This window comes from Diadema setosum, chromosome 20 (assembly GCF_964275005.1).
Source record: "Diadema setosum chromosome 20, eeDiaSeto1, whole genome shotgun sequence".
NCBI lineage: Eukaryota > Metazoa > Echinodermata > Echinoidea > Diadematoida > Diadematidae > Diadema > Diadema setosum.
The window spans coordinates 3128775-3140385 of NC_092704.1; the positions used below are offsets into that span (position 1 = coordinate 3128775).

The 11611-nt window shown below is 39.0% G+C and overlaps 1 protein-coding gene across 1 annotated transcript; it reads left to right on the forward strand.

Annotated features, from left to right (window-relative positions):
• The first annotated feature begins 1795 nt into the window (after positions 1–1795).
• LOC140244015 (uncharacterized) lies at positions 1796–11269 on the forward strand. Its single transcript, XM_072323668.1, has 6 exons — positions 1796–1900; positions 4589–4743; positions 6746–6873; positions 7619–7660; positions 9520–9594; positions 10780–11269. Coding segments are annotated over exons 1-6 (891 nt in total). The 5' UTR covers positions 1796–1899.
• The last annotated feature ends 342 nt before the right edge of the window (positions 11270–11611 follow it).

Below are 11611 nucleotides of genomic sequence, written 5' to 3' on the forward strand. Positions count from 1 at the left end.
TTTTGGGTTACAGGGTGAAGATGTAAATCCAGGGGCAGATCCAGGAATTCCATGAAGAGGGGGCACCATTACAAAATTAAAGGGAGGTGCATGCACCCCTCCCCCATGTTTTTCTTTTTATTTCTCTTGTTTAAAAAAAAAGGGGGGAGGGGGGTGCCCGGTGTGCTCCCCCTGGGTCCGCCACTGAAATTTTGGATGTGTGCTCCCTTACATGGATGTAAACATGTACAGGATATCGCCATCTGATATGAGGGTTTTGCTATAACCAGCCTCTTTGTTTCTGGTATGGGTGCTTCTCAAAGTATGTGAAGAGCTTGCAACATGAGTCAATGTACAGCTGTAATTTAGGTTGTAGAGTGTGTGGTTCGTTTGTATTTGATGTTCTTTTCAAAATTATTTTGGGATGGTTTGGTTTCAAGGGTTGAGTTGGAATATGAAGTTTTGATTGAAAAGTTTCTTAATTCAAGAAAATCTATAACATACATAACCAGGTCAATTATCCTTTTAGATAATTGTAGGCATACATCAAAAATTGAAAATCACAATGTTAAGAACATACTACAGATGACATCCATGAAATTAATGCACCGATATCAACAATAATATCTAACATTAACAATCATTATAAGTCACTTTGAAATTTTAGCAAAGTCAAAACAAAAAGGGTCAAAATTTGGTGACCCTGTGACTGTTGTGGCAGTAAGTTACAAATTGCTTTGATGGTACAGCTCAATGTTGTATCTTGTATCTTGCCTTCAACTGATAGAGATAAGAGACCACCCTCGCACATCAGAGATTATTTATACACACTGTCTGTATATAATAATAATAATAATAATAATAATAATAGTAATAGTAATAATAATAATAATAGTGGCTACAATGTACTTGTATAGCACACAGGTCCACTTTTCAGTGCTCGTGTGTGTGTGTGTGTGTGTGTGTGTGTGTGTGTGTGTGATTGAGCCAATGAAGACAGTGGATGTCATACGATTGTCTCATTATTATCATTCTTCCCGAGATGACAAAAGCGTTAAATATCAGCATCATCCCACTTGAGTTAGTTTAAATATGTGTGTGTAGAATGGTAGTGAATGTCATACAAAAACAATCAGTCGGTGAAATATTCAATTAAAATATTCAAAACCATGTATTGGTGAAATATGTGCATCAAAATTATTTTGTTGTACATACTTCACCGATACGTGGTCTTGAATATTTTAAAATATCAGTCATCTTCATGGAACCACTTCAGCAATTCAGAGATGTCACTGACAAGAATGGTGTTTGTACAGTGTTCAACATGTACATCTCTGAGATCTATTGACACTAGGAAAATACCAGTACATCATAGAGGGGATCTCGCTTCATTGATTTCTGCTATCCAGCCGAGGCCTCGACCTTGGACCTTTAATGAGCTATTGAAGCTTGAATTTGAGAGTCTACATCCTGGGCTCCATTTCATAGGAGTACGCTAAACCAAAGTGATAATGACGTTAGGTACGGCGTTTTCTGACTGCCTGTTGCTACAAAAAGTTGCTATTCTGGCAAGAATCGCTGTTTGAAACAAAAGCTGCACCTAGTACCTGTAAACAACAAGAAGTCTGGAATCTAGACTAGGTAGTCATCGGGTTGGAGTCGCTTGCATTTGATTCCCACCATAGAGCTAATTTACAGCTCTATGATTCCCACCCACCACACACACCTAACACACACCATACATACCGTACACACATGTACTGTATACATATCACATGTGCTCAGCATGCATACAGTGAACAAACCGTGAGGCAGGCGCAGCGCACGTAGCGCACCAGGCCAGGCTCGTGGATCGTGTATCCGATGAGACGGACCAATGTACCACTACACTATAGTATTGGCGGCAAAGAATTATAAGAAAGTATGTTTACCTTACCATCATATCTTGTTATCATCATATCTTTCACGAGATAATTACGAATACCAATTGAATAGACCTTGTACTGGTGTAAGAATGAATTGACGTTATCGTAGTCCCATGTGCTCATATTTTTGTAAGTAGGAGGTATGTTTTCAATTTTCGCATTGTCGCATAGCATAGGAATAGGCGTAACGTTAGATCTACAGTATAATTCTTAGGCATTAGGTAACCGTTGCTGTAACTATCATCTTTTTAATTATTTCTTGATGAAGAAAAAAAAAGATAAACTAGACATCTAGTTTATTAAGGAAAGTTAAGCAAATAGTAGACTAAGTTTACCCAGTGAACATGGTGAATAAGGTAGGGCTGCCAACACTTGAAACTAAATTTTACATTCGAGTTGAGCATGTTGAGAGTGAGACTCCCATAGGCCAATGCTATAATTTAGGAGTTCAGATGAGTGAGATCAATAGAAATGCATGCAAATGAAATAAAGTTTTAGAGTGAGAAAGGACCAAAATGCGTGAGCCTCGCGCTCGATGCGTGAGAGTTGGCAGCCCTGAATAAGGTAGCGGTAAAATTTTACCGGACGGCGCGTGGCGGTATCGGCCCGGATAGGCGTAGTATAGCGTGTGTGTAGTACTCGGTAGTAGGCGTGTTCTGTAGGACCGGGGCCATGGACCCTATATCCAGAGCATATTGTGTTGTGTAGTAGATACTAGAGTTCTATCAGAATTCCTACTGTAAAACACTGTACTTTTCTGTAGCGTGACTCAGTAGTGCAATTATATATAAAACTTTAATTGCTAAAATCCACGATAGCTAGCCAACGCCAAACAGATTTGGTCGAGCATCTAGAACCTATCTGGATCTAAAATGAGGTCTAAATCAAAGAAAACAGTAAATTTGATAAGCATGGTAACCGGTAAGGTTAATCTATCTTGATGATTTATACTAAATTTTCCACTCTATATAGATCTTGTCCTACTTAAAGTGTACTAGAGCCTATAGTCTGGCGGAACGCAGTTCCAGTCTACTTACTACTTCTAGAAGTTCTACATAGCACTATGAATTAATATTTGTGAGTGGTACATTTGTATAAGTTTTATAATTATAGCTGCGTCTGTCGGCATACCCTTTTCAGTGATATTCACCCCCAAGATCTGTTTAATGACATGAGATGACATGATTAGAGAAGAATGAAACCTAATTTTCTCAATTGAGGGAATGCAACAGCTTGGAACACATCAACAGAGTCTGACTCGGATGAAAATCAGACAGTCCATAAAAAGACACAATGGTCTTTTGTATCCATGTCAATATCGTGAATTCCACAGAACCAAATATAAAATTGCACAAAAATCACAGGATACACTTCAAAGCTTTTAATACATGTATTTCCAAGTTACTGTTACTTATGCAAATTTTAACCAAGTCTTTTGTCAGAAAGCGTCAATATCAACTTCGAATTTCGTATTGCTGAAAACAAACTCATTCTTCATGACTGCTTGGAGCGTGTGCGGCTTGCACAATCTGAAACCAAAGTTGGCCGTCTAGATTGAAAAATTATTATGTGACAAAGCAACAACCAGGACATAACGTGCGAGCTAAAATGAAAGTCATACTGAGCAGTAACTGTGGCAAGTTGCAAAAAGTCAGTTAAGAAATGCTTGTGTATGTCTTTCTTTCTATCCGGGAAATTTTTTTTTCTTCTTCTTTTTGCATTTTGATTAAATTGTGAATTTCACAAGAGTCAAGATTTGCGAAATTAAAATGCATGTAAAAGTTCTTGTCTGCACTATATGCATTGAGTGCCAGTGGCAATTCGCGATAATGTCATGCCACAAAAAAGTACATCGGCTCCAATTGGCAACAATTTTATGCTGTGAAAATATCTTGCTCTATGGTAGTCATCCAGAATTTGTGGCTGTTTAGGTAATTGCACAATTGTACCATTTTCCTTTGCTAGCCTCAGAAAAGTTAAAGGACAATTTCACCTTAATATTCATCTGCTGCAATGTCGGTAGATCACAGCAGAGAAAGTTTGAGGAAAATTGGACGATCTATTCAAAAGTTATGAATTTTTTAAGTGACTGTGAAGTCATTGCTGAATGAAAAGACAACTGTACTACAGATTGTGATGTCAAGTGTAGAACGATATGAAAAATACAAAGAGAATTCCACAAAATTTCATTTTCTATGAAAAGTATTCAATCCCTTGACTTGTTACTGACATATTGTTAGGGTGATATTATTCTGTTCTCCTTGCTTTCTGAAAGAGGTGGGTCAAATGCTCTTTTATTATGCGAGAAAAGGGAAAATATGTAAAATTTTCTTCATATTTTCTCAATATTTTTCTTCACATATTGCATCACAAATTGGAGTAGTCTTCTCATCCAGCGATGGCAGAAGTGAAACTTCAAAAATTCAAAACTTTTGAGAGGATTGCCAGATTATCTTCAAAATTTCACAGCTGTGTTTTATCTTCTACATGTATCTTTGCTGCATTCACTCAATCCACATAAAATAGTTTACCTTATCCCTAATCATGTCAAATTTGTTTGAGATGATGGCAAAGAAAATGGCAAACTAGCATCCCAGTACAGCCTTCGAGGATGAAATAATTTTTGCTGTTACCTTCCAATTTCAAGATGACTTGTCAAGTATACTTTTTCTTTCATATCACAGTGGAACACTATGTTAGAGGACCAGTGGTCGAGGTTGAAGATCTCGAGGGACCGTTTCTCCACATGGGAGTTAGGTTCAGTGAGGTGACAACGATGAAAGTCAGGAATGGCAGCAAAATTCGAAACCTGCTCACGTTTGCCACCAAGAAAATGAAGGTACAACTGGGCCCCGTTGCTAGAAACTTTGCGTTTAAACGCAACTTGCAACTGATTTTCACTGGCCAATCAAAATCATTGTTGCATGCATGTCTTCTTAATAGGGCAGACCCTGAGCCAATCAGAATGGTTGTTTCAAAATAAGCAATTATTTGCAATTGATTGCAACTTTCTTGCAACGGGGCCCTGGAGTTTGCAAAGTTTCAGGAACATCCTGGTTTTTGTCTCGCCCACCGGAGGTGAAGGCGAGACTAAGGAATCCAAATTGCGTCCGTCCGTCGCCCGTCACAAATGTTAAAGTTTACCTTTATCTTATGATGCATAACTTGGCAACTGTTACAGCAATGGCAGCCACACTTGGGTGATAGAAGCACTAGGGGTGTCTTCATGTTATGGTGTTGTCGGAGGTCATGTAATGATGTCAAAGGTCATTTGAGGTCATATATTGATGAGTATGTGCAAGACTCTCTTTTCTATGTTAAAGTTTACCTGCAAGACTCTCTTTTGACAAATAACTTCACATAAGTTGCTTGGATTACAACCTAACTTGGGTCATAGATGCACTGGGGGTACCTTCATGTTATGGTGCCATTGGAGGTCATAGGATAAGGTCAAAGGTCATTTGAGGTCATACGTTAAAGTTTACTTGCAAGACTCTCTTATCACACATAACTCGACACATGTTGCTACAATGACAATCAAACTGGGGTGATGGATGCACTGGGGGTACCTTCATGTAATGATGCCGTAAGAGGTCACATGATAAGGTCAAAGGTCATTTGAGGTCATACGTTTAAGTTTACTTGCAAGACTCTCTTATCACACGTAACTCAGCACATGTTGCTACAATGGCAATCAAACTTGGGTGATGGTAGATGCCTCTTGGGAAGTTGAAGGTTACCACAAGGTCAAAGGTCACAGACAGGGGTCAACGAACTTTTAGGGCCCAATGTTAAGTTTTTAGGGCACATTTCGTTTATGGCTCATAACTTTTGATCCCTTTGTCCGTTTGTGACCAAACTTGGATTGAAGATGTCCCTTGGGGAGGTGAAGGTCGTCTCAAGGTCAAAGGTCACAGACAGGGGTCAACAAACTTTTAGGGCCCAATGTTCTGTTTTTAGGGCGCGTTTTGATTGTGGCTCATAACTTTTGATCCCTATGTCCGTTTGTGACCAAACTTGGACGGTAGATGTCCCTTGGGGAGTTAAAGGTCATCACAAGGTCAAAGGTCATTAGCAGGTCAAAGGTCATTAGCAGGTCAATTAACTTCTGGGAGTTATAAAAAATATGAATTCCTTGTACGCGAATGGGCGAGACACAATTTGGCACTTGCCTTGTCTTGTAGTTTTACCTCCAGAAATCGACAGCGTAAATGAGAATGTTTGTAATTATTGCCAGAGTATTCAAACAGGAAGCACTAAGTCATGGAATTTAGGATTTAATTTGCATCTTCAAAACTCCACTGTAAGAGGTAAGTGGAAATCATTGGGATTGAGGTGTTCACAGACATTTTAGATAGAATTGCATAGGAGACCTTTTTTTCATAAATAGTTGAAATAATCCTAAAAAGTTAAGAGCAACCAACTCGTAGCAGAATGAAATACAGCTGTATATATGTGACAGTATTCACTTATTTTCTTCTGGTCATTTTAGGGATGTTGGTGACAGTTGTAGTCATCACCACCATCCTCATCAGTATCTTGCTATTATTTGGGCTCTTACTCATGTAAGTGACCATCCTCAAAAGAAGCTTGGATGTACAGTGGAACCTTGTTATAAAGAGAGTGAATACAAGTTGTTTAACAAAACCTTCTTATAACAAGGTGACTTTGCAGGTCCCAACACTTTATATTTCTTTGTTTTTGTACCCATGATGTAGTGGGAAGCCTGATATAACAAGGTAATTGCCATAGTTTGTAGGTCCTTGTTACAATGATATTCCCCTGTGTCTTTTGTTACGTAAATTATTTGCTCCAAAGACCAACCTGCCTAATTTCCACAGGAGGACGAATCAAGAAGCATCATTTTCACTGGGGTGGGCCAAGCCGTCACAAAGACTGTCACTTGTGCGGAGATCATGAAACGGCAAATGAAGAATCTACACCAAATCAACAAGGCATACTTCAGGAAGTAAAGAAAAATAAAATTTGACAAAAGTGTTGTGTTGTCGTTGTTTGTATCATTTTTGTAAAGTTCCTTTTTGGAGTCAATGGGGGCAGAGTTGGGTTGATGTTTTTTAAACTGTGCTTAAATGTGACATAACTCTGTCTGTAAAAACATGTTTTGTAAGATTTTGTTATGTGTGATATCATGAACACTGATGTAAGAATAATATTTCATGAAGTGTATTGCAAGGCGTCACATGTAATACCAATTTGGTATCTCACAAGGGTAAAAAAAAAAAAAAATGATAGAAATCATTGCTTTATGCTTGAGTATCTGTAACTGTGGAGATGATTTTCAGTAAAATGGTGAAAAGTGACTCTTTGCAATGGGCAAAATTGTAGTGCCAGTAAATCTGCATAATTCCCCATTATTAAGACCAATTTAGGAGAGTCTAATCCCCAAATACATCCGTGCTTTTAGAACTGCACTATGATTGTATAGATGCATGTAGCACATTTGATAGTGGTCCTCTGTGTTAATTTTACAAGATTTTCAGAGAGTAATTATTACACTGAATACTGTTAATATCTGAAGAGATAGATTATCATATCAAGTATTGCTTTGTTACATAACATTTATGATGATTCAACAAGTATGATGATTCAATAGAGAAATTTGTCAATTTTCAACCTAAATTCATACCTCTTTCTTTCTTTTTTTTCCTTTTTTCCTTTTTTTTTTTCAACGGTCATTATCGTTTCTGCTGCAGAACTGAAGAAATTTGGGAGCCAAAGCAGGAAGGTCTTGACAAGTAAGTCTTGGGCAGTAATCATTACGTTTATCATATTTGATGAAATTGATCGGTGACACAACTTTTGACTGCAACAATTTCTGCAGTCTTTAATTCTCCAAGGACTTACTTGGTTAGGGTTAGGGTTGTGATTGGGTTTTAGGTTTAGTATGATCCGAGGACTAGTATTGGGGTTAGGGTTATGTTTGTGGGTAGAATTTATGTTTGGCTTAGCGTGGAGATATTTCATGGGAGCAGTTTTCGCAGGAGCAGATGTCATGGAACTAATATGTTGTATGTAAAGGCTCCATATTTCTATCACATCATAAAGGAGATGAGCTTCACGATGTAACAATGCTATATTTCCTTACATTAAAATAGATACGTAATCTGTGTCGATAACAATGTACTTCAGGGTTTAAAGTACAATTTATTGAGAAGATAATTCCTGTGTTATCATTTTGAGCCCTCTGACAGACATTTGCAATGATATTCCCCTTGCTGCTAGTCAGCAAAAGAAAGATACAATGGACTCCCATTGTAACAAAGTCCTGGGTACCAGCAGTTTTCTTTCTTTATATCAAATTTTTGTTATAACTAAACAAACAAATGGTACAAAAACATAGAGAGGATGATGTTGCAGCCTTGATTCTTATTTCGTTGTTACTGGAATTTCGTTATAACTGTATTTGCTATAACGGGAGTACACTGTACAGTACGTCCCCCAAAAAAAATTACAATCAAATTTTCGCATTGATGACACCCAAAATGATTAAACTGTCTAAATGCTACTGCAGGGTCTTAAAATATAACATTTTAGCTCTGCAGAAAACCCCATTCAATTTGGTTAAAGGGTGTGTACAGTTCTGGTCGAGGTGAGGATTTAGCTTTTAACGTTTTGCGAGATATTCAGAAACCACTCTATGAGATGTCAAAGAGCATGTAATTCTAAGGGGGTATCAAAAGTTTATTTGATGAAAATCGGTTTTGAAATGGCTGAGATATCCAAAAACAAGGTGAAACAAAGAGATCCTAATAAAGTTGGGGCCTGTCGCCTTTTATTATTATCACTTTTTTGGATATCTCAGCCATTTGAAAACCAATTTTCATCAAATAAACGTTGAATCCTTCTTAAAATTACATGCTCTTTCACATTTCATAAGAGGTTTCTCATTATCTCACTTGAGAATGTTCAAAACATGAATCCCCACCTCAACCAGTACTGTACAGTCCCTTTAAGCGGTCACAGAGAGGTATGGATTGTTTTAAAGCATGTCACGAGTCTGATTCTTCCAAGTTTAGCACTTTGATGCTTTTGTGTGTGAATACAATAGACAGAACTTGGAGGGAAGAGATTCTTGACATCCTATACAAAATTCTTCATTTCTCTTTGACCACTGAAGCAAATCGAATGGGGTTTTCTGTAAGATGTTGGCAATGAGTTGTAGTTTCATACCCTAAATTTGTATTTGTATTGTTTTTGTTTTTTATGTATGCCTGTATGAAATGTGTATTTTTTATATTGTAAACTGACTGTTTTGAGTGCACCCGGTGGGTTGGGGAGGATGGCCTGAGGGCCTAAGTCATTTAGTTGGCTCTTTCCAGACCCGGGCTACCCAACCTGGTGCCCCCTTACCACTCCAATGTACAATTTTCTGATTTCGAAAAATGTATTTGTGATTGAAAGCCGAATAAATAATAATAATAATAATAATAATTCACTATTTTTAAAGATATCATTGTGGAGGGTCCCGTTGTAATTTTTTTTGGGGGGACATATGGTATTGTGAAACTCTGTGAAGAAACAGCACAGTGATAAATGTTCCTGTGCATGATACCCAGTGAAAATAATTCCAATTTATTTGACATTTTCTCACCAGGTTAAGAGTCAACAGACAGGTGCCAGCCTTAGCGATTCTCCTTTCCAAAGATCCCCTGGAGGAGACAGAACCTGGGTATGTACGTATTTATTTACATACAAACACAATGGCCCGAATTCACGAAGGTGGTACAATCTTTGTCCATGGTTTAAACCATGGACAAAGACTGTAGTTTTGAAGACCAATGTGCCAATGTTCTTGTCTGGAAGCTAAGTATTAAAGCATTACAGTATTTGGCTCTGAGAAACAGAAATTCTTTGGCCAGAATTCACGAAGGTTGTACAATCTTTGTCCATGGTTTAAACCATGAACAAAGACCAAAATCAGTCATTTTGTAACAAAATAGGCCTTGCAACACTTGGCGCCCCATGCAAAACTACTGTCTTTGACCATGGTTTAAACCATGGACAAAGATTGTACCACCTTCGTGAATTGGGGCCAAACAGTTTGTGTTTCTCAGAGCCAAATACTGTAATGCTTTACTACATACTTGGCTTCCAGACAAGAACATTGGCCAAACTGTAACTGGGGCTCGCTTCGCAAAACAGATTTATTCAACTATTGCACTTTCCTGAGCTGAACTTGCCGTAAAATTATTTTAGTCATTGCATTTAGTTTTTTCTCTGTTATGGTAATGTGCAATATACCCTTTTTTGCCCCTTCTTGTAGTAGACCCCTTGTTTTAAAGATGCAGAAATTTGCCTTATGCATCAGGGATCATTGTTTTGCAGCATTTGTTGGATAGCTGCTTCTCCCCTAAGGAAGCCAGAGGTATTATATTTTGGGGATATCTATGATCTTTCTTTCTCACATTCTCATCAATGAACAACATTAAAAAGCAAATTGTTTGTGAAGACATGGACATCCTTTATATTTATTTCTTTTCCAATGCATAGAGGTTTCATGATTTTCAAGCCAGACTGCTTTTTCCGTGTAGATTTGACAATGTGTAAGAATGATTCCAAGGGTGATGTGGGCTTTAGTTCAATATTGAACCAGACTTTGGTCCAAACTTGTAAACTGTAGAGTAATGTGTGTTCTTTTGACCTAGATGAAAGCTGAATAGGTCGTTTTACTTTCCTTCCTAGCAAATTAAAGATTTATTTCGGTCATAGATATTTTTCATGATCTGATTTGAATGCGGTTTCCTGTGCAATGTGTTTGAGTTTAGCTTGACATCATTTTTAATGAATACCTGAGCTAAGAAGATCTGAGTGCGAGGGAAATCTTAATGATTGGCCATCTGTTTCATTGATCTAGCTACCAAGCTCCAGGATCATTTGAAGTCAAGTGGACTGAAGATGCTCGCAAGGACAAGAGGAGGAAGAGTGAGCAGAAGAAGCAGTCAGCAGCCAGACCCCACGGTGGACGCCAGCCTGGACAGCAAGAGGATGCAAAGGGGGGAGACAACAAGGGTGGAACCCAGGGGAGTATGGGTGGGAAGAGCCACAGAAAGAAGAGGCGTGGCGACGCCCAGCAACCAAAGCAACAGGAGCACAGGAGAACTGGTGGTAGCAAGGAGAGGAGGATGGGTGGAGCCGAGGGGCATGGTGTGGGTGGAGGTGAGGGGAGGGACAAGGGTGGTGAGGGGAGGGGCAAGGGTGGTGAGGGGCGGGGCAAGGGCGGTGAGGGGAGGGGCAAGGGTGGTGAGGGGCGGAGCAAGGGTGGTGAGGGGAGGGGCAAGGGTGGTGAGGGGAGGGGCAAGGGTGGGGAGGGTACGGCTGTGGCAAACAAAATGGAGACAGATTGAGATGAGATTGGGATTGATTTTGAGATGATTGGGATTGAGATTGAGATGATTTCACCCAAGAGAGAGGACAGCAGCATCGGGTTTGGATCTGCAGGACCGATGACAACTGAAGTCACCTGTAGGATGATGATGTCCAGCCAAAGGATTTTTACTGTGCATCACAGGATGGGAGTAGAGGGGACTGGACAGCAGAAGATGGAAGAAGCACCACTTACAGCATGACGAATAAGAAATGCAGTAAAGTCAGGATTACCAGGTTGTGGTGACTAAAGGGCAGCAGTGGTCCTTCCAAAATCCTTGTGTGCAGAAAAAGATTAAAGAGGAAGATGTGCTGTTTCAGAC